The sequence below is a fragment of the Cynocephalus volans genome, chromosome 1 (assembly GCF_027409185.1).
Source record: "Cynocephalus volans isolate mCynVol1 chromosome 1, mCynVol1.pri, whole genome shotgun sequence".
Taxonomy (NCBI): domain Eukaryota; kingdom Metazoa; phylum Chordata; class Mammalia; order Dermoptera; family Cynocephalidae; genus Cynocephalus; species Cynocephalus volans.
In genome coordinates this window covers 138,438,972-138,463,804 of record NC_084460.1, presented here as the reverse complement: position 1 = coordinate 138,463,804, position 24,833 = coordinate 138,438,972, and the positions used below count along the sequence as shown (strand labels likewise).

The following is a 24,833-nucleotide window of genomic DNA, read 5'->3' as shown; positions in this document are numbered from 1 at the left end:
TCCCATCTCTCAACAGTGATGGTTTCCAAAGAAAAGACTCAGTAGTGAAGACTGCACATTTTTTTTTTTTTTTTTTTTTTTTTGCTTAAGTTTGATACGTTGAAAGTCAAAACCTTTAAAACATCTTGTGAGTGGGAGAAATGGAACTGGACCTGGGGGTAGGGTGGGCACGGACGGTAGAGATCGAAACAAATAAGTGACGTGGCTGTTGACATGGACAGCACGGGAGGTGGTGGGAAATGTTACAGCAGACCTGACCACGCTACAAAGGGTCCGTCAAGAACACAGTACAGGTATCCAAAATGAAAACGAAAACCACCAAAACTAAAAACAAAAACAAACTGCAACTTCACCAACTTGTAAACAAGGAAGAGCATTTCACAGATTCAAAGTTCAAGGGAAGTAAACGTCTTCAAATTACTTTTTTTCAGTTCAACCCTGATTTAAAAGTATGGCTAGCAAAACCGAGGAAGCCGCAGCCGCCGACGTCCTGAGCAAGCGAGGGTCCGCTGAGAAGCGGCACGCCCAAGCCTCTCTTCTCACGATGCTACACGAGGAGGAGACACCTTCTGTCTTGAATTCCATCTCAATCCTCTCATTTCCACACTCTTGGAGAATATGTGTCAATGGCGTTACATTGTGGTGTTTACAGTTCTGGCTGCTATAGATTTAGACGTGGGGAGACTGGAGGAGGGAACGCAAATTCTCGGAGGATGCTACGGGCCACTTCGACATTATTCTGGGCTATCTCTAAGGCTCTCTTCACCTCTTCAAAGGCATAACCCTCTCCCATGAGTTTTGCAATTTTTGCATCAACATTTTCCAATGCTGCCTCAGGCCCATGAGGTTTTCTGTGGTGAATTTCTGGTGCAGTCCTGCGGGGTCGCGGTTTGGGGGGTCTGGCTGGTGCTTGTGAACCATCTGTGTATGTTTTTAAAGAGAGATACCATTTAAACAGGGAGATGAAAATGAAGACATTGTAACATAATACTATTATCTCATTATTTTACACTGAAATACTATTTTTTGTTATTTTTACAAATAAACGTTTTTTCTTTTTTTATACACTATTGTGGGATAGGTCATATCATCCGCATTTTGAATAGTAGAAAATTGAGGTAGATTATGTTGGTAGTTTGACTGAGAAATTAAACCATTTTATTCTCAATTCCACATTTATTCCTCAAGCCAGATGAAGTAAGAGAAATACATAAGAAAAAAAAAAAAAAATCAAAACCACTGTCTAAAAAAGGAAGGCTTCCACTTTGTTTGGCAATACAGTTCATCCTTCTTTACTATGGAACAGGCTGTGGCTGATCGTTTTCCAGAGGAACAAGCTTGGGAGGGTTCTAGGAGAGGAAACTCTATTTTTACAAGCTTATAGATATTTATGCCAGAAAAGGTGCTCTGTCCCACCCATGTTACAGTAGAACTGCTCTAAGAAATACGCTATGTAAAGTCTCTCCCATCTGATTTTTCATGTTAATAATACTGTGCCTTACTGATGCTAGGGGAAAAAAATTAAGAAGAAAATAGTAGATGCTTTGACCATTCTGTTAGTTAACAGGAAGAACAGAAGTAAACACGGTACTTTGCTCAAACTCTATCCAGATTCCAATGTAGGAAGTTTTGCATGAGAAAAAGCGAGCCTAGAAGAACTATCAGGAGTGGAGAATTGAGTTCCTTATCAGTCCCCTGATGATGATAGTTAACCAATGGCATCGGTGCCCATGAATGGACAGTAATCTTAAGAGAAAAGAAAATTAATTATAGGCCACATCCCACAGAGATCCTCAAGGCATGGACTGGCTAACTTGACGGGGTGCTTCCATTGTGGATTTCCATATATCTATTCATAGTACTTTATCTCAAAAGGTTAGATTAAAAAAGATTAAAGTAAAAAATGTCAAATTTATGCCATGAAACACAATTACAGATTTAAGGCTATACAACATTTAATACCTTTCTTCTGGACTATTGACAAATGCAAACTGATAAATCCAAGGACATAGTTAAGTGAATGGTGAAGTGAGGTTGGAAGCCAAATGCCTCATGCCTAGTGTTCCCATCCTGTTCCCTCCCCTCCAGCCCCCACTGCCTCACCAACTACCCCAACGGCTTCAGTAGATATTATAAACTGGTACTTTCAATAATAACCAAACTTAATGAAAAATATTATCTGATACAGTATTTTATACTTTTCCATGAGAAGGTAACTTGAAAAACATCATCCCATTCACAATTTTAGCAATATCAATACAGCATACATAAAAGGAAAGCCTCCAGGATGAGAATGCTTGTTTCCACATCAAATCAAATGGCAGTCTTACTTTTGCTTTTTCCTTTCTTATAGGTTAAATGTACAGTTTTTAAAAATTTATAGCTGTAGATAATGTATATTAAAGTATGCTCATATACAAGAATACAACATTTCTGGTTCTTGCTAAAGTCTGTACTGTTTCTTGCATCTCTCATTAAACATCTGAAATTATTATGGTCTGTTAAATTACATTTCTTAGAATGTTTGAGGTTCCATTTATTTTTCTATTAGGCAGTTTCATTATGTCATGCAGAGATGGACAATAAATTATTCTTTGCTTCTAATCATTTTCAAAAACTATTATAAATTCTAGCAAACTTTTATTTAATCAATTACCACAAAATTCATATATTTAATCATACCCCTTCTGAGATCCTTTTAGGTGAGAATAGTATCTAGACTTAAATACAAGTATAAATACCCTGTATTCCATGTTAATTTTCTTAAGAGATTTCTAATATTATTATTTTGTTTCTGTTCAAAATATTGAAAAGGGCACATGAATGCCATGCATATTTGAAAAGAATGGCTATATATACAGGTGGGAAGAATTCTATGGCAGTGAGTGACATGTCTAATAGTGCAATTGGCAATTAAGTCTTAAGATTTAGAACTTTCAGATTTAATAAACATGATTTCTTTGGATATCAAAGATAACACTGAAGAAGATGGTAACTATCATCAGCAAAAAAAGCAGAACCTATCTACTCTGCAAGTCTGCTATAATTAATAGTAACAAAATGAAATGAAGTTTGCAGATAACTAACATTTAAGATAAAACTATTTTGTTCTTGGAAGAAACAAGTAGTAAACATAATTCAGGAAACCTAAATTAGAAAGGAAAAATACATAAACACTCAGATTAAATCAAAACTACCTAGTTAGCACAAACACAGATTAAATCAAAACTATCTAGTTAGTGTAGTTAGTGATCTCTGATCCTTTGCACAGAAAAACATTTGAAATATCAACTTTAGAAAATGATTTCAAACAACCTCTAAGGAGGTACCATGACAGATTTTGAAGACATTTTCATTAAAGAAAGAAAATAACCCTCCTGAAGCAAGAATCTATTTTACAAATTGATAGATCTTCTCTTTTAAATTCAAAATTCACATATCCCAATTCATTTAATCCTAGTCATCGCTGTCCTAACTCAAAATCTATTTCCCCCAAACAGTGCTGATATCTCTTCAGAATCTCACAAATGCTTGAAATTGAACTATATCATCTATCAGAGTCTACAATGGGAAATGAAACGGCATCTATGGTACAACTTCTCACCACCTGTTATAAATTTCTACTTATAGCTGAATATTATTCATCTTGAAATATCTTTAATTTTGTGTTTGATGATATAATCTGCACCAGGCAACTGACAGCTACAACACAGAATTGCCTATATGCAGATGAGGAACATCACACAGAAATTTAAGATTGGTCAGATGCATCTCAGTATGGCCACTAAGATTTTGAGTGACCTTGGGCTAAGCAATTTACTTTTCCAATTCTCATTCTCCAAATCTGCTTTTGTATCTCCATTTTCACAGGAATTATTTATCCTTCCTCAGTCAGGAAGCATGAAAATTAATTAATGTAATGTACAGTACATATTACATGGTGACGAGGAGACCATTAAGAAGAAAGAATGATGAATTCGCACCTATAACAATAATTGCTATACTCAAATGCTACAGAACAGCAATTACTGTAAATTAACAGGAATGTCAGAGAAGTGTCGAAGAGGAAAAAACACAAAATGTCTTGTGAGTACCTGATTGTATAGAAAGCCTTTAAGCAAAATATTAACAAGCAAGATCTGTTGCAACCTGAATAAGTGGAAGCTGTTTAAAAAATGAAGGTGGAGAAAGGGGGCAGATCGTTTCCATGCTGACCTTTAGAGCAAATCGCTTAAAACCAATCTCTCTTTTTATCCATCTATTTCCAAAGCTCAAAGGCAGCCTTTACTTTCCCACTTGCTCTTTTTTGCAGTACCTAAAAGTAGGAGACATCAGGCCCTCATTCACTTTAGCACTTCAGCATGTGTAGGGTAGTGGAAGGGAGCAATGAAACAGAAGATGAAACTGTTATTACAATATAATAATATTGTATTATATTGTAATTTTGAAAAACACTGGAATGATAATAAATTTTATCAACCCTATGGGAACTTCTGTTCCTGAATAAATATCACCTTTAAAAACAGTTACTTTGGAAGATCAGGTGTTTATTCTAGGACCACTGTCCAAGCTTGGGTAGTTCTGAACTCCTATGAGCAATGGCAACAGTATTAAAATAAGGGTGAGAACGTGTGGGGCCGAGTATATAAACAGCATACTTTCTGGAGTACCAATTTCACACAAAGATGGGACATTAATATTTTAAAATATTGAAATTAATACATATATTCTGATGAGTGAAATTGCTTGCATGAATTTTTGAGATAAAACAGACTTTGAAGCAATTTCTAACTTGTGGTTGTTCACTCTTAGCTAACACCTCAGTCCTGGTGTTTTTCAGAGTTAACTGTTTTTCTTTGGGAAGAAAGATTTGAGCAGAGCTGGTTTAGGAGTAAATCTCGATTCAGTTTGCATTTTCTGAGCATAAAAGGGCATACAGAAAAGTCCTGGGTGGCATGGATGGAATTAGCCTCATGAAAACCTGGTTAGAATATGTAGAGTGATACCCTAGGTCATGCATTCTACATGGGGGCAATATTGCTCCCACGGGGTAAGAACTGGTTCTTGCAGGATGAAAAAAAATCAGATGCCAAAATATTTTGTGGCCTTCCAATGGGCCACAGTACACAGAGATATAGTGCATATCTGTGGTATTAAACTTTCATTGTCACAGGGGACAGGGAGTAATTAGGAAAACAACAAATGTCCAAAAAGGCCCCTTAGGCAGACTGTGAATTAAAAATAAAAGTGAGACACACTGCTGTATGTCTACATGATCTACATATACAGTAGTTGGTGGTACTTGTACTTCAGTGGCTGTCAAGTATTTTTATCACAAGAAGCTCTTATTACCTTCCTTAATCATCTAAGCTTAGGGAGTGTTTTTTATCCATATTTTGAAAGATGTGTCTAATAAGCAAGTGTTATTGTACTGATGAATACATTTCCCCTTTTCTATTTATTTTATTAAGTCCTGTTCAACTATCACAGAGTTTCTATATTTCTAGACAAAAGCAAGGGCATTTAATGTATTAGCTTTCTTGCATATAAATTTAGGGTTTCTGTTAGACTTTTAAAATACTAAAATATTGTTTGACAGCACAGAAAAATGATGAAATATATAATAATTTTAAATGACATTTATTAAAAAATTAATGATGTGGCAAGATACTTATGGTATTATGTTAAATGGAACTGAGACAGAACTGATGTATTAAGTGTTATCTTAAATATGTGAAAATATGCATAGACAAACTTTAGACGGAAGCACTCCAAAACAGCAATAATGATCTTTATTGATGACAGAGGTATAAGTGATTTCTTTTTCTTTGTTGACTTTTTTTTCTGTAATTCCATTTTATATTCCAGTGTACATGTACTACTTTCATAATTAGAAAAAAAAAAAGCAAAAATAGCCTCAAATCCCCTCTGCTAATTTTATTGGACTCAGCTGCTCAAGGATCTAACACTGAGAATCAGATTGATTTTGCTGATATGAAAAGTATAGGAAGCACAGAGTGAATAGCTTGCCAGAAGCCACATGAAAAATGATCAAAATCTAGGTATTAAAATCTCTAGCACAGTTTTACTATTTCTAATAACCTCCATTCCTTTGTCTTCACTATTATCTTTATTTGATTTTACCACTGAGAATCTCCAAACTCAGTTTAGCAATCATTGTTATATGCATGTGTGATTTTTTTCTAACTTAACTTTGGCTTGGCTAATGATGGGATAACAACATAAACTTTACTAATAAATAAAAAAATAAATGTGTGCATAGCTTACTGAAAAAGAAAGAACCGATTTAAATACTATCAGACTGATACTTAGTAGCCATGGGAACTTGAGTAAATTACTGAACTTTGCTGTGCCTTACTTTCTTCTGTAAACTGACATTAATAATACCTATTTCAGAGTGGTTGTGAGAAATAAAATTACACCTATATTAAATAGTAAAACTACATTGATTTATATGCATGTTTATAGAATATTCAACATGTAAATATAAATATGTAACAGAATATACATTATATAACATATAACATAAATATATTTTATGTGTATAACTATACAAATATAGTTATATATATTATATATATTAAATTGCTTATATATATTATCTCTATATGTATACCCAGAATACTTAGTACAGCATCTGGCTTATAGTAATCACTTAACAAATTTTAAAAATACATTTACATTAAATAATATTGTACATATTATCTGAGACATAATCTCTGAAGTTATTTAGTAAATCAGTGATAATTCTTTGTATGGACATCAAAACTCTTAGACACTGGTTTTCTCAGCTATAACAATGTGATAATTATCAGAAAAAGATAATATGAATTTAACTGATCAAAGAATTAAAAAATTTCAAACCCATTATAATTATAACTGTTATTCTACTAGAAATTAGATCAGTTAGTTCTGGAATTTGCTTATGCCATCAGGTTGAACAACTGCCACTGTAGGTATACTGCCTAATTTCAGAAGGACATGATTTAATACACAGTTTTCACTAAATTACAAACACATAAAAAATCTTTACAAACACTGTGTTTTGAATACATCTAAAAATGGTTATAAAATAACTACATTAGTATTAGATTTGTAAGGGAAAAGACTCCAGTTGCTGTGGTTTTAAAACTGAAGCTATATGTAGGAATTTCAGCATTTCAGGTGGTTGGACTGTGGTAAAACTGTACAACACTGCAATTTATTTGTTGAAACACAAAATATAGCAAAGTCTTAAAAACTCATAATTTACCTTAAAACATCTATTACTAATGAAAATATACAGTTCCAACCCTTGTGTGAAGAGAAGCCATGATTTCCAATTGAGATCTTAATAGAAATCACTATAGAAATATTTGGTCCTAACAAAAAATTAACTCAACATTCCATCAATTTTCCCTTAAGCTAGTAAAGGAAAAGTAGTATTGGAATTAATGAAATCTCCTTTATTTTGTCAGTATATTTGGCAATAAGATCTTTCACTGGGTATAAACACATTTAATATGAGTTGTGCTAAAATTCTAGCACTGTTTTCAAGTGATACCCAGAACTGCCTTTTAAATACTGAGAACAGGAAAACGCTTCTCAAGAGCTAATGCTGCATTTCATCAGCTCAAGCATTATAGAGTTTTTAAAAAATGGTATTCAAATTGTGGCACAATATATCTTATAACAAGAGAAAAATGAACTGGAAAGCTTGTAAAAACTCACACATATCTGGTACAGACATGAGCCCCATGTGAACAATATATACCCAAGTAAAGAGAAATAAGCAGATTATGAGCATAAACGTTTGACCCATATACAGTATATGGGAATTTAACACAGCCTGGTAAAATTTTGTTTCTGATTAACTATCTTTATGATGCAGTCATATGATTAAATATCAATTGTTACATTTTAAAAACTTGAAGGAAATTATAAATATTTCCTTTGGGAGGAATAAAACATTTGAATGGCTCTTTGTACATGGGCATTCACACATCCTTTTTAGATAAGAGGACAAGGAAGATATTTTTAAATTGATAAAACTATATTTTTTAATTCTTTGGAAATATTTTCACAGACAGCTTATCCATAAATAGGTCACTATCAATTACTTAGGTAGCCATAAAAGATAGTAGAAATTGAATTTATAAGTGCAGAAATCATACCAGAATCCTCATTCAGTCATCTTTAAAAAGCCTTAATAAAAACAAATTAGTTACTGCAAAATATGGGCTATTAGAATGCTGAGGGCACATAAGTATCCAGTGTCAAGCAGGCAAGCCCAGTCTCTCTGCTGGTGGGAAATAAACTATTGGACAGCCTGGTTGCCCTGTGAGCGGCATGTGAACAAACACCCATTGGAAAAAGAGTATCTTATTTTCTGTGGTTTGACTGTTTGTAAAGAGAGTTTAGGGAGTAAGTTAAAATATTGGATGTTATAGCTAGCTGAGGCCCTCAGAGTAATAACCAGGACTATTTTATCACTTAGGTATAAAGCTAGGTCAGGCTTCTGGGAATTGGCTAGTTAGGGATATTTCAACAAGTTTTGTGCCTCAAAGTTCTTCCTGAAATTTCTAGTGTAATGTTCATCTGAATTCAGACCACTTGAAATCACATGCACGAGTGATGTTCCTCTGGGCTCTACAACACTTGCACATTATGGAGCAAACTGTAAAGAGGCTGTAAAAACAGCGTGCTTTGGCCACAACTCTTTTCAAAACTTGAGTATATGTTTCTTTTAAACCAGAGTAGGTGATACTTGAATATATTATTTTAAATCAGTCACAGTATTTTTCTCAAAGTTGTATTTTAATGTTATTTTCTTAGAGGATTTGCTTCCGTATGTTATATAAGGCTGTCAGATATTGTCTCTTCTTAATTTTCACGTTTTGTCATCAAATCTATCCTGTTGACTGAACTACAGCTTACTCATGGATGGATACACCTGAAATCATGGAATAAATAAATTGGTAAGAAAACATGGACCAAAATTTGAAAAGGTTAACAATATTTTCTGTGCTTTCCTAAGTTACATGCAAGGGTTAAAACTTATAAAACTATAGAGAGAATTCTGTATCACTCATGCATGGAATCAAGTTTCTCAAAGCAGATATTAACTATTTTGACTCAGGAGTTATAGAATGTATGGCTATTACTATTCACAAATTATCTGTGAACTGAATTTTGAGCTAAAAACCGAAAAACAAAAATTTTGAAATAAGACAAAAATCTATATAGGAAAAACTTTTAGGTGTTTACAAATATGAGACAAAAACAATGCTCATAAAATGTATGCATTCAGCTTAACACAGACACCAGCTACTCTTCCTTCCTTCCTTTTACCCATATATCCATTAAATACTCATCCACCATCCATCATCTATCTATACATCTAAGAAACATGTGCTAGGCACTCTTCTGGACAGTTGAGGACATGCAGTGCTATGAACTAAATGTTTGTGTCCCTTCTAAATTCATATGTTGAAACCTAATCACCAGTGTGATGATATTTGGAGGTGAGGCCTTTAGGAGGTGATTAGGTTATATAGGGGGAGCACTCCTGAAAGGGAGTAGTGCCCTCATAAAAGAGCCCCCAGAGCACTGTAAGAGGGCCCCCTTCAGACACTGAATGCTGGCACCTTTATTTTGGAATTCCAAACCTCCAGAACTGTGAGAAATAAACACTTGTCATTGAAGCCCCCCAGTCTACAGTATTCTGTTATAGCAGCTTGAACTAAGACAAGCCGTAAATCAAACAACATTCCTGCCTTCAGAATGTTACTATCCTAGCAGAGGAGACAGAAAAATAAGCAACAATCAAGCAAACAAATGAATAAATAATACAATTTCAGGTAGTGACAGGTGCTATGAAGAAAAATAAAGCAAAAGAGGATAGAAAGTGACTGCAGAATGGAGGGGGAGCTATTTAGATATACTTGTCAGAGAAGGCCTCCCCAAAAAGCAAAGGAGCAGCATTTCATTGTTAATGGTATGATTATGACTTGAATTTACTAAACTGGTACATTTTTTGACTTGCTGATTTCCAGTGGAGCACTACATGGTAGCCCTGAGTAAGCAATGAAAATTAATAGTTTGGTACAAGTATTAATTCTGAAGATATATCCACCTTAACAGAGAAATAAGAGAACAAAGCATTTCAATGTACAAAGAGATTTTCCCCATTTTCCAAATCTGATAAGGAAAAACAAAAGTTAGACAATGAATAAATTTTAAACCAAAGAATGTCATTTTACTGACTAATCAAAGATAATATTAAGCGTAATTTTTTCTTCTCCATGAGGCATTTTTATAGGCATTCTCATAATATAAGCTTTATAAGCAAAATGCAAAGGTAGTGAAAATACTTTCTTAGGTGAGCAGTGCTTTTAAATTATATAGTGAATAAAAAGGTGCTGTGAAAAGCAATAAGCACTATACAAACATAATGTATTATTATTACTGTTATTAGCCAACTAACCTGAAGATGAAGGAAGCTGATCATAGTCCTGTGAAGTTCTGTTGGATTTGACGTTTTCACCTGGTAATCTCCTAGCAGGAGGCAAAGGAACTTGGCCACTTGCTGGATCAAAAAAGGGATCTTAAAAATAAAGATAATTTTCAAATTAAATGAATGATCTTTGCCGCCTGGCTGAAGAAAAAATTCTAAAATTTTTCAATAAAGATTATAGCTTTCAAAAATAAATTAAAAAATTAATTTCATGACTGATATTATCCATTTTCTAATCTGCCTGCATATTTTCTAATTTATTCATCACTTGCTCAAATATGCTCTTCCCAAATATTTTTACATAATAAAGACAACTGATTTTATATTTATATTTTTCAGATATCTTATTTGATTATAAGATTAAGGATAAAAACAGCTTCTAAATTTTATTTTCTGTCCCAATCCATCCTGTATAATAAATGAAGTCATTTCTAAAGTAAAAGTGAAAAAAAAAAAGGTTTAGATTTTACTTATAAGATTACCATCAAATCACTTAATCTCTCTAAGCATTAGGCAAACAAAATCTGTAAAACAGAACTGAAATTTGGGATTTGTGAGAATTAAAGAAATTCATGTATGTAAAATCTTCTGTACATATAAGGTGCTTATATTAATAGTACTACATTGGCTATGCTATGCTACAAATCATTACTAGCTGGTTCACTAAATATAAATTCAATTGTTAAAAACTGTGCCATTACTAACATTAAGGTTTGAATATACAGGAAAATGTAATTTTTTTACCATGTTGGCAGGGAGGGGGCATCTGAAATATTGAAAAATATAAATTGTAGATAAATTAAAAATTATTTTACTACTTCTAATAATATTTGCTAACTGAAATTAAACAGAGAAAAAGAGATTTTGCCAATGTTGCTATATTAAATCATTAGAGCCATAAACCCAACTGGCTTAAAATTAGCAGTATATGGGTTTAAATCCTGAGTGTTGGTTTCTTTTTTGAGCAGATGAACATTAACTCTGAAATCTTTGGTTCACTAATAATCTATCTAACTCTCACTTCCACCTCAGGCTCCTCTGTTTTCCTCTCTCCTATTACTTTCTTGAATGGGGTCAGTTTCTCCAAAGGTATCATAAGTTCTTCTAAAGGCAGGGATTTTGCCTTAATCATATTTGAATTCTACCTCCTAACTGAAATATAGAACCTAGCACAATGCTTGGCAAACAGCCTGCACTTAATAAATATTTTCTTTTAACTACCAAAAATAAATATTCACACAGATTTGTATTCTTTATAAATTCAAAATCAGTGAAACTTGAATTGCTAACATAAGTCAAAAACTAAATATTAAAGTAGGCCTAACTTTATTTCATTGTTTTAACATCCATTTGAGTTTGCCATTAAGAATATGTAAGAATTTGGTTATTTAAGAAGAGAATACATGCTTTAAAATGTCCTATTTTTAAGCCAATTTTTGACTAGGTAATGCAAGGCAAGATTTGAAGCCCTTAAGTATTTATTTTTCCCCCTTTTTGGAGTACAATAATTATCATCAGCTTTGCAGGGGACTTTTTGACTTAGGCAGGTCTACTTAACTTGCTTTCATGAATTTCAAGATTAAAATAACTTAGATTTCGAGCTTTCAGTATTTGAAGAGGTGACAGTTCAGCCTCATTAAATTTGCTGAAACATTTTAGGAAAGAATGAGAAGATAAATTCCATGTGACAAATGTCGATCTTTTGGCTCGTTAGAGGAATCAAGGAACCAAAGATGGTGATTTCTGCATAAATTTTTGGATTTCCCAAAGATTTAGATTTAAGTATTCAATAAAATTTACTTCAGGTTTTTCTGCACTCTAAATGCCCCTGATATAACTTTAAGTGAGAAGGAAGATTGTCCTTTACAATACATACACTGTTTATTTCCTTAGGGGTAATTTATAGGCTTGTCAGATACACTTAAGCGATTCCTTTCTTTCTTTCTTTTTTTTTTTAAGAGGAAATAGTGAACGTCTTTATTTCTGAGGAAAGAAGAATGAAACACACAGAAAGAACTTGACAAAGATTCAAGTGACCAGCAGGAGAGCTTTTTTATGTTTCCTTAGGGGACTAACACACTAGATACAGTAGAAATAGACCACAGTGGCTGACTTGACTTGGGTGCAAATCAGGTTTCATATTTAGGTTGATCACATTTATACATTTATACTACACTGCTCCACTAAACTATTTTACTTAAAAAGGCACTAGATACACTAAAAAAATATTACCATTATTAGCAAAAAGACTGATTTATGGTTCAGTTCTCAATCATTACCATGTTCTGTATTGTTTCATGCTAGGTTTGCTATTGGTCAGGTATAGGGTAAACTGGGCTCTCTGTAACAAATTATGAAGTTGGAAGCATTCATGCTTCAAAGGGAAAGACATTATATATAATATGATTACTACACAGAGTACAATAATTACCTTCTGCCCCCTGATAAGGAAATTTTAAAAAGCAATAAAGCTTTTCCAAAATAAATTCTTTAAAAACGAATTAAAGGAAAATTTTATATCCACATTTAGGATTAAAAACATACAAATTGAAAATGCCATAGACAATGTATCATTTACACAGAAGTAAGTGTTTTGAGATATGAATAAATACACACAGTGGGATTAATCTGTTCTAAAAAGCAAAGTACTATTATTGCCTGTGATTTACAGTATGGTAATGCAAAATTAAAAATTTTAAACTTATTTGAAAGAGTATAAAAAACTAAGGAAACACTAGGAGGAAAGGATTTGCTAACTAAAAAAGAAGAGAGAAAATATGCATCAATCGAAATTATGTCATGTAAGAATACTTACCAGCACAAATAATTATCATGACGTATTAAGTTATCTCCAAAATTTTAAAATAATTCATCAGTGCAGAATTTAATTGTTGGAAGGGGTTTGAAGAGCCATTTAGGGGAAATAAACTTTTTCCCTGTTTGCTGCCCTCACTCTTTAAGTCTTTAACTTACATTCATGAAATCTCCAATATGTAGTGATCTAGACACTGATTAAAATCCTCCAGTATTAGAGAACTCACGACCCCCCTAAGGTAGAACACTTTTTATTACTTTAGGAAATCTAGTCATATGATGAATCAAATTTTCATTCTTAACACTGCTCGGTGGTCTTACTTCTACATTCTAAGGTAACACAGAATATAATCCTTCCTCCAATATAAGGGTCCTTCGTGGAAAAATAGAATTAAAAGATAATACAAATCTTTCCATGAACTTTTTGAAGACTCCCCATAGTATAATTGAAGACACCTCTACAATATATCCAAGGTCTTCTCTTTTCTGGGCTAAACACCCTCAGTTCCTTCAATCCACTGTAGTTTACTTGGGGTGGTATAAATCTCCTATATCGTAGCCCAGAGTGGCTCAAACTTGAGTGTACATCAGAATGACCCAGAAGGCTAGTGAAAACACAGATCACTGTGTCCTACTCCCAGAGTTTCTGATTTAGTAAGTCCTGAATTTTCATTTTAAAGAAAATCCCCAGACGATGCTGATGCTGCTAATCCAGAAACCACAATTTGAGAACCGCTGCTCTAGCCCATTAATCCTTCGACACTTGAAAGCAGTGGTCTCTATGCAGGCTTTACTCCTCTGATTTGCATTCTGAGTTCAGCCCCCAAATCTCACGAGCTTCCTTGGTAGCTACATCATATTAGTGCTTCATAAAAACTGTAGTCAACAAAACCCTCTAAAACCTCTTCAACAGCTGTTGCTAATGATCTGGATTTTTTCCTATTTTACTTACGCAATTACATTTCTGTATCTAAGAATAAAACCTTCATTTATCTTTAATAAAGTCAATTTTGCTAGCTTTTAGAGTTGCATTGTGACTTTAAGATTGATCAAGAACCATAACAGAGATTCTAGGTTAGAGAAACAATAAAAGAAAGGTGGTACAAGGGTTGCAAAAACATTGTGTATTTTGTGCACTGCACAAAGACCCCCAGTTATGGGTATGAGCAGGACTTAAATTCAGCCTTTGCTTTGTTCCTAGAGCACTGGCCCTGGCATGAAGTAGAGGGAGAGGTACCTATTTCAACCCACCAGCACAAAGGAAGTGCTTTTTTTGTAATATGGAAAAAAAAAAACACATACACACTAGCAGTAGCCTTGGGTTTGGAGACAGGACAGCATAAAGCTTTTGTTGAGCACTCCGGGTTTTGTTAAGATATGATTGGCCTTTCCAGAATAGACAGCTCATGCATAGCAGTGGGCATTACTATTTTGCCAAAAGAAATCTTGTATAAAAGCCTAAAATAGAAAACAGACAAAAGAAGAACCAGCTCTGCTCCTGCTTCACTTCCCCGCCTTGATCCTACAGGAGTCCTGAGGCTTCTTTACAGAAACACAGGCCCCTGTGGTTTAAAAATCACTACTATACAGAGAGGTCAATGGGCTATAAGGCTGGAAAGCTGAACCTGACTCAATTGTGCAGGGCACTGAATGCTGGAATAAAGAGGTAAGTTTGATTAGGTATTTAATATGACATATCATGAGAAAAATCAACCTTTTTTTCTATGACACCTATCCTTTGTCTTTAATTAGAAATAATCACTTCCTCAAGCAAACCAAATCTCAATAATGCTTGGAAAAGATTTATCATTACGCTGGGCTAAGACTTCACAGACTGAACAACAGTGAAAACAGTAACAGTAAAATGCTCATGGAGTTTGTTTAAATTTAGCAGTCACCTTTGTTTACCTTTTGTGGTTCTGGAACTATTGAGTTAAACTTTAGCTCAGCATTTACAGTGTATTCTTTCATGAAGTTCCATTCTTGGGGTGAACTGCTGTCATGAAGCTCTTACTATACATCTTTAGGTAGCGTACTGTGTTAAATACTTCGGAAAATGATACTCAAATGCTTATTTATGAGCCAAAAGAAACCTTCATGTTCTATGATATGATTATGTAACAGAATTAAAATATTTCTTTATTTAGGGGAGAACTAATATATACTGCTTTGAATTACATAAAAATAACCGTGGTAATGGAGGTCATAAAGGATCTGGCACCAGACAAGAAATCTGTCATGTTAATGATATGAAAGACTGGAAAGGGAAAAAAGAAGTCGCCATATTTTACTAAGAAGTACTTATTATTAAAAAATGTCGACATTATTGGGAATGGAATTTGAGTGCTTTCATATATAAAAAGGGATCAAAAAAGAGTCAATAGGTTCAAACAATAAATATTTTCCCTCCTGTCTCACACTCTACGTAAAAACAAGTGCTGCCGAGCTCCCCAGCAGCCAAACAAAAGCAAAACAAGCAAACCTAGAAATGAAATAAAATGGTTTAAATAACTCTCATTTTACTTAATAAAAAAGGGAATTTTCATTTTAAAGTAGCAATTTTTACCAATTAATCTTGAGAGGTTTTTGGTGAAGGTTTTTTTTTTTTTTATATATTAAGAGCAATAAACAACATAATTATGATAAAATAAAGGACTAAAACATTTTACAATTAATTATTTTGACAAAAACAGGTAAAAGCATGTCCTAGTGTGAAATGTTCTCTTCCAGCTCTTGGAAAGCTTGACTTCATTTCAAAAGAAGCCATTACACTGAGGTTTCACCTCCTGGGGCACATGTCACATATGTAAGAGGTGATAGGTACATTGCAGAAATATGGCCAGAAAAGGATTCATTTTTTAAAAAATTATTTAATTAAAGTCTATAAATAAAACAAAGATTTGAATAAGTGTAAGTGGAAACAAAGAGCAAAATGTATCAGTGTTTATATGTAGCTACACAAATAAAAGCCTAAGCTGCTTCCTAGTATCCAGTGAATCCATAAGCTACATGAGGGCATGAGGCCTCTTACTGAGTGGGTGAAACAGCGGCTAGCTCAGTCGATATTTATATTTGATAAAAAATTAAACTGAAAATTATTCTTGAAAAATAAACAACTTTCAGAATGTGAAGCTGTATATTCCAAGCTACACGTCTATAACATCAAATATTTTCAAACTTTTCAAATTATCGAAGCAAATGGGAAGGAAAAAAAAAAAAAACTGAGAAAAATCAGTGTCTAAGGTGACTAATAATCATCTGAGGAAAATGGTAATGGTTAAGATTCCCAAGTTGTCAATGAGGCATATAGGGGCCAAAGGACAAGCTGAGCACTTTTTAAAAACTCTTCGTGATTTATCTCATACAGAAATGTAGGGAAATTGTTAAAAAAGAAAATCTTTACACTATGTTTTACCAAACTGAATCCAGGAGGCACACATTTCAGAGCACAGATCACAGTATCACTAACAGGACAGAATGGAACTGTTAATGGCAGCAGATTCAACATAACTGACTTTATTTTCTTTTTCCTGATAACTCTGACTAATGTAGCAGATGGTTTGTCTCTTCATTTTTATTTCTTCTCCTCACTTTAGAAACTTAAAACTATATTAATTTAGAAAATATATTCATTTTCCATTGAAGACCAATAATTTGTGAGTAGCTACATTGATATTTCAGAAAAACTTGTCTAGTTATAACAATGCAATTTGTCAATATCTCACATTTTGAATAAAATTATGACCCTAAGGCATATCAAGTAAAAATTTAAAAACCTATTATTTTAAAAATATATATTACACTGGGAATCAGGAGACAGAGAGTCTAAACGTTGTCCTCATTACCACTGGCCCAGTCACTTTGTTGTTCTGGTTCTCAGAGATGCTTTATGTAACATAAGGTTGTTATTTGGATGGGACGATCTCTGTAGGACCATTTCTAAATCTGTGATTCCTTATTGCTCTTCCTATCTTTGTAATCCTCTGGGCACTAAAACAATCAGTGAACTAACTAACCTACCTAATTAAGACTCTGACCACCCAGGGGTTTTTAGGGAGGAAGAAGCTAATGATCACTAACATTTATTTGCTAGTAAGATCTTGGGAACATTTTTTGCTTTAAGTGAAAAGTCATTGGCTTTTCCTTCCTACCTGAAGGAAGAAGGAAAAGGTCCTGTCCTGAGGATGGTCGGCTACTAGAGCCCGGAGGTTTTGAATGTTCAGTGAGACTGTGCCTGGCTGGAGGTGGAGGTGGTGGGAGGGAAGGAGGGAGGGCATCAAAAGCATCTTCACCTGCATTTAAAGAAAGGTTGATATCAACAACAGAACTTCAGTAATCAAAATGTACAGTGTCAACGAAAAGTAATGATTGATTTTCTCTTGTTGCTTATAAAGAGTTTCACTTGCAGTGTTTATCCAGCAGTTCACCAACTCTGATAATGGGATCTAATTATTTTGTGGGAATGTTTGGAGAGATATACACTCATACATACAAACATATCCATACAAACTTTTCTATCTCCCAGGTCTTTCTGTAAAAAGCAGCATTGAAGGTTATGAAACAGTTCACAGTTCCCTTGTAACCTTTTTAACATTAGGATACTGGAAGTTTGAATAATTATTATTGGTCACACCATCAAAACAGAATTCTCTGTGTAACAAAAGGGTTCACAGCCTCTAATTAGAAAATTATACCATGCACATATTCGTTAATGTCACAGAATAATTTAATTATTCCATAAAGTTTATTCTGCAGGATTTTGGTTCATTTAAACTAACGTTCCATATATCTGATTTACTGTCAAAATATACAGAAAATGCACTACAGCACAGGAGTATAATATTATTCTTCTTATCTGATAGCTCTAATGAAAAATAGTTAAATACAGAACTCCCCTTTGTGGTCCCCAAAGCTACTTAATCACATTTGCATATTTCCCAGCTTTAGTAACTGGAATATTACAGCATGCTTTTATGTCTACTTATTTTTCCCTTGCCACACCTTATTATTCTACTCACATTTTCCTTTACCTTGGTTTTTTAAAAAAAATAAAATGCAGTGTATGTATTTTTGTTAAGCTATCCCAAATACTTTGTGAATGAGACAGTGCACACCTACATATTCCAATTAAAAATTTATATGTACTTAAGTTGAGTGACTTAAACATAAAGGCATAAAGAAAAATGGTTTTATCATTCACTGAGCTTGCTTGCAAAAAATATGCAGAATATTTTCTCCTATCATCATAAACATTTTTCTAATTTAAAATATTGGAAGATACAGGAGAGAACACTTTGCTATGATTCCAACCTATAGCTATCTGTTCAATTATCACATTTATCCCAATCCTTTTTCAGCCCCTAAATATTAGGCACCATGCTAGGCACAGGGGTAATATGAAGATCAAAATCATAAGGCCCTTCATCTCCTGGATATATTTTTCTTGTTTCATTGTGTTCTCTAATTGAGTCTTCTTTCATCTCCTTGAGTTTTCTTAAGATTGTTGCTCAGAATTCCCTTTCAGTCATTTCAGGGGTTTCTTGCTCTATGGGATCTGGTACTTGAGAATTACTGTGTTCCTTTTGTGCTGTCATGGTTTCCTGTCTATTCATATTTCTAATATCTCGTTGATACATGGTCATCTGGTAGAGCAGTTGCTTCTTCTATTACTCTGGAGTGGGCTTTGAGAAGAAGACTGCCTCCTGTTTCCGCTGGTGGCTTTCCTTGTATCAGTGCAGTGGGCTGTGCTGTGGCGGCCTGCCTTCTGGGTGGTCCGTTCTGCTACTACGACAGTGTGCTGTTCTTGCAGTGGCAGCAGCTATGGCAGTGGCTGTGGTGGCTCACCTGCATGGTAGCACAAGCTCCTCTGGGGGTGTGTGGGGGGTTGGGGGGGAGGTGCTGCCCAGGTTGCAGGTTGCTCCCTCACCTTCTGTTCCCACTGGGGGAGGACTGCCTGGGGGCCTCCACGTGGGTCCTGGCTGAGGGTGCTCTCCTGCCTTCTGTTCCAGCAGGTGGAGGATTGCCGGGGATCCTCCACCACCTGGATCTCTGGTCGCTGCTCTCCTGAGTTCTGTTCAGGAGGGGTTGGGGCTGCTCAGGGGCGTCTGCCTGGGTCCTGGGTCACTCTCTTGCCTTCCGTTCAGGCAGGAGGAGGGCTGCTTGGGGGCCTCTGTCTGGGTCTCTAGTCGCTTTCCTGCTTTCTGTTCAGATGGGGGGAGGGCTGTCTGGGGGCCTCCACCTGGATCTTGGGTTGCAAGTGGCTCTCCTTTATTGTGAAGTCTTAAGGTATGTGAAGATTCTAATTGTCTTGTTCTAAAAATAGGGTGAGAAGCTTCCTACCAAGAATTAATGAAATTAATAGTGACATTGGTACTAGCCAACTTCAACATACATACATAGGTACCTGTGTACACCTTTATAGGTGTACACACACAAACACACATAAATGTGTTTCTTCATATTATAATTTGAAATATTCTTTGAGAGTATTGTAGTTGTAATGATTAGAATATAACAGAATTTATTCTCAGTTCTCTACAAACAAATATAAAATTTTCCATTATTTAGTTAGCATAAGTAGAACTGGGTCACTTCATGCTGAAAGAAGAATAAGTTCCCATTTATTAAGAATTATTATACATAAAGAAAATCTCAATATTTCAAATCATCACTTCATAACTACTAGAACACAAGGGCCTAGAGAAATGAACAGTGCTCTCATGTATTTTTAGACTGCATTTAGTAGATTAGAGACAACTTAATAAAACCCTGATGGCCAGCTATTTACACCATTAGTTTAATCATCTAAATGGAGTAATGGTCACAGGAACTTGGGAGCCACCTCACCTGGAGAACCTGTTCTAATTTTAGGCAAATTCATAACCCAGTGAGCTTGTGTTACATTGAACTCTAAATGCTGATAAGTCAGATATTGAGAGAAAAGCAGGTGTGGTTTGCTTAAAATTTTTTTTAAAGGTTTCAACCTAATGGAGGGATGAGAAGATCATAATCAGAGGGCGTCCTGTTGAGTGAAGAACCATGCTTTGGATTGTCCCGAGTTGGAGGCCTGGCAGGTGGCAATGGCACTGGATCAGAGGCTGAATCAAAAACATCTCCTAGAGGATAACACAAAACCTTAATGTATTTTCAGTGTAACAACAGCATGAAATTTTGCCTTTAAATTCTGACCATTAAGATGTAGATCACAAAAGAGAATGTATTCTATACATACCCTTTAAATACATGCCTAACTCTGGGATGTTTGATTTCTTCATCTCTGAAGACATACCATGTGTTCCATTCAATATACAATGACCATTATCACAAGACCTAAAGCAGAGATCAAAGGACAAAAATAACATGAGGATAATTCATTTAAAAGTCATTTGGGGGATAGAGGGAACTAATGTCCCTGCTCATACAATAAAGTTTGAAAATAAATACAGTATATTTGTTTTCTGGCATACCAGTACCAATAATAATATCTAAAACTCTAACCCCTTATTTTAAAAAGCAGAAATAAATATCCCATGGAGAACAAATAGTTTCTCTCCTTTTTAACTGAAACCAAGAATTATAAGGGTCACAAAAATTGTTGATATTCTAAACACATCTGTGAAATTAACATACCTCTTTGGATGAGGTCAATAGTACCTGGTCAGGTTTTTAAAGTAAAAAAGAAATATACGCCAAGGCAAAAAGTATATAATATTCCCAATGACTTCATTATTTGTTGATGGTATTTAATACCATATTTTCGTTTCTGTAACTTAAGCTTTCCTTGTAAGTAAAAATAGAACTAGAACCCATAAAAGAAAGAAAATTATTAAACTTTCAGCAATTCTATTAAAATTCTGACACGAATTTCAAATACCTAGAGCCTGTGGTACTATTTCACCACTTCCATGAACCAAACTCTGGCATTCTGACACTACAGAAAAATGACTTTAGCAAAGGTCTTGGATACATGACAAGTATTTTAATTTGTGTGTGTGTAAAGGGTAATAATCTTTACAAAAAAAAAAAAGTATGTTGTTGCTATTAATACCTTTGAATCATACTATGAACACAATGGATAAAATTGGGGCATGGGAAGGTAGCAGCAGGAAGAGAAGATACAGAGCATATTTTGCGTACAGCATATAGCTATAATCATCTAACAAAGACCTACAGAAAGTACAGTCTACATTTTATTCTTCTCTGATTTACTCTGAATTCTTAGAGCAAAGTAAAAGTACATACATAATGATGCAGATAGTGGATATTTGAATAGATATTGCAAGAGTGCTTCATCTGAAATTCATTTCTATTCTCTCTGGTGCCCACTTCTCTTTAAGGGGCTAGAGATGGTACATTTAAAAATAGTTATCATGTATTGAATCTTCATAATAAAGATGGGTTTTTTTTTTCACTGAAATTGAATTGAATTATTCATTTTCTGTTTCACTTTTTCCACATATTGACAATTTACTTCTCATGATGTTCCAAAGAAGGGAAAAACACATATGGAAAGGAAGTATTAAACTTAAAGAGTGCTTTAGAGAGGACATAAGAAGACACTTCATCCATTAGCTTTCAAGAACAAATTAGATAAAGAATTCACTCCAATTAAGTTTAGGGATTAGCAACATTTATTACTTCTCTTTATAACAGTGGAAAGATAGTAATGATGGTTGTAATTCAAATTTATTTTCAAGATTTGGGAGGCCTGCCACCAAAAATCTCATCCAATATGATGTGACAATTAAAATTTAACATATTAAAAATATACCCTTTACTTCTTCAGCAATGAAAAAAAATGAGAGTCCCAAAGAGACCAAAAAGACTCATCCTGCTTCAGTTTTTAAAAATTATTACACATTTGTAAGAGCCAAAGAAACCCTGAAAACTGTAATGATTTATATTTCATGAGAAGAAATAACTTTTTTCTCTAATAGATTGCAGATACTTGGTTCTTCTGATATAATAAATTGCTTTCCAGTTATTTCTTTGTCTTCTCAATGCTGATATTACTTTATCAACAGATGCCTTAAACACTGGGAATTAGCAAGAACTGCTTTGATTTTTGATTTGCAAGATGAAGCCCTGAACTGTACAGTGTTAATGATCCTGGTTAATAATTCTGCAGAGTGTTGATAATTCTGACCGGGATCACTTATTAAGACAGACCTCTGGTTAAAATGAAGATTGATTCTCTTGTCCAAGTACTGCATTTTCTACCTCAGCAAGATTCTTGAGAAAGGTATTAAGACATTTTTCAGTTTTTTCATCTGAAAAGACAAGGACACTCTACTCATAAAATACTTTCAGTTGATTGACTTGACCTTGAAAGGAAATGGCACACTGTGTAAAGATAACCCAGATGACAGAAATGTTCAATGGCTCTCCTAACCCTCAGTCAGTCAATCAAGGAAAGCAGGGCCACCAGCCGTAGTTGAGCCCTACTCTATGTGCCAAGCACAGCTCCAGGAATGCTATACAAAGGAAACTGGAGCTCAGAAAGTAAGTTTTGAAACTGAGATTTGATTACTGAATACCTCATATATGTCAGTCAGGTAAAAAAAAATAAGCAGAAATATTATTAGATTACAGTTTACTAATTCAATGATATAATGCAGAATCATGCTCTTACTTAAAGACAAACTAATATTGTAGTACATATCATGCATTATTAATAACGCTGATATACCTCAATGCAGCTGCTACTATAAAGACCAAAGATATCCCCATTACAGTGAGAATAAACAAATAACAGAAAGAAAACAACAACAACAAAACCACTATTCTTCATATTTTTATTTGATCCAAGGAAAGGTAAAATAGTACTTGATAAAAAACAGTTAATGGAAATAACTTCAGTATTTTTTAAAACTTCTTCAAGATCTGAATAGAAGTAGGTAGCACATTGAGAAGAGAAATGAATATAAACTATACTAGTCTTCACATCCTGAAGAAAAACTCTAAGGAAGGTTAGCATAATACCTTTGATTCTAGGCACTAATTTTTCTTCATAAAATATGTGCTTGGGACAGATAAAATACATTAAAATATATTTTGAAAAAACATTTATTAGTCAGCACTATATATAACGTATAGCAAAATTTTATTAGGATATAATTTGTTTCTTGGGGGACGAGGGAGCAACAAAATATTCCATCAAGTTTACTAGCCAACTAACTTAAATGACTTCCTGAATAACAGGAAATTTGCATCTTTTAGTTTTCTCTGAAAGTAATACAGAGAATTGTATATTAGGAAGAGAAGATTTTAAGCAGAAATCAAGGATTTCTAATCTAATAGATTCAACTGCCTAAAATCAAACACCACAAATGATAATGCTGATGCAGATGTAAGGTGGTAAAAAGCTTCCCATTTTCTTACCGAACAGGTTTTACATTATGACAATGAGATGGCTGTGAATTCAGGGAAACAGGATGGGATGAAGGAACCTTGTATTCATCATCATCTTCCTCTACTGTGTCTCCTGTTTTCTCGGGAAGAGAATTTGCTAACGGACCAGTACACCTACCAGGGGGAAAAAAATCCAATCTAGTTTAAGCATAATATGAGGAACAGGAAAGTCCGATGTGACATATTCAAATCAAAGAAGCTCATTGTCACTTAATGTTCATTTTTCAATTATATTGTAACATCAGACGAGCTGTTCTTATACTAAATACAAATGAAAAGGATTTTCCATCTTTTGTTAAGACATTCTCAACGGGATAAGAAAAATTTCATACTTATAATTTTAAATAGTACAATAAGAAAAACTACTAATCTGTCAAATAAAATAAAAAGGTCTTAGAGTTGTAAGAAAAATGTGTAAAACTATTTGAACCAAAGCTATTAAATATTAACATTTTGTTCCAATTTAATTTAAATGAGTAAAGTATGATAAAAATATATGTGTGGTAGTTTTATATATTAATGAAGTCTTTACAGGGTCAAACTTTTTGTCTTGTGAATATTATCTGTAGTTGAAAAAAAATTCAGTTTAATTCAATGAAACTTAACCCTCCTGTGAAAATGCAATTCGAGTTGTTAGACTGTTTTTTCCCCAACAAAGACTAAGAATTAAAAATGAATGAAATAATTAGAAGCAGATAATAAGAGAACTTATTGTTAAGTCTTTGAAGTGGAGTACATTATTTTTATGGCTTAAATTCCCCAACTAAATAAAAGAGAATTAAAATAAATAAAATAATCAACATCAAAGAAAATTTCAAGCATTTTACTTATCCATGAGGGTAAATAAATTAAATAAAACAAACCCAAACAAGCGAACAAAACCTACAAAACCTACTGTTTTCACAATTGTTTCTATTGGAGTTTAATCTAATCCTTGCTGATACCACTGAAAAATGCTGAAGTAGAAATACACAAAACCAACCCGATCAACTTTAGGACAACCACCTAGTTTGCAAGACACTGGAGATACACACAGATACAAATATTTTTGTTAATCATCGTGAACCTCGTGAGAAATCTGTTTCATTAAAAA

The 24,833-nt window shown here is 34.0% G+C and overlaps 1 protein-coding gene across 4 annotated transcripts in view; it reads right to left on the bottom strand.

The window, feature by feature from the left end:
• Positions 1-70: 70 nt before the first annotated feature.
• The window catches only part of CBLB (Cbl proto-oncogene B), a 192,031-nt gene continuing 167,268 nt past the window's right edge, over positions 71-24,833 (bottom strand). For all 4 annotated transcript variants that reach the window (XM_063095375.1, XM_063095381.1, XM_063095390.1 and 1 more), the window contains exons 14-19: positions 23,711-23,854; positions 20,562-20,659; positions 20,314-20,445; positions 17,482-17,622; positions 10,487-10,606; positions 71-921 (exon numbers count right to left, since the gene is read on the bottom strand). In XM_063095375.1, the coding sequence (XP_062951445.1) occupies positions 662-921; positions 10,487-10,606; positions 17,482-17,622; positions 20,314-20,445; positions 20,562-20,659; positions 23,711-23,854 (895 nt within the window). In that variant the 3' untranslated portion in view covers positions 71-661. The remainder of the gene's footprint in view (positions 922-10,486; positions 10,607-17,481; positions 17,623-20,313; positions 20,446-20,561; positions 20,660-23,710; positions 23,855-24,833) is intronic.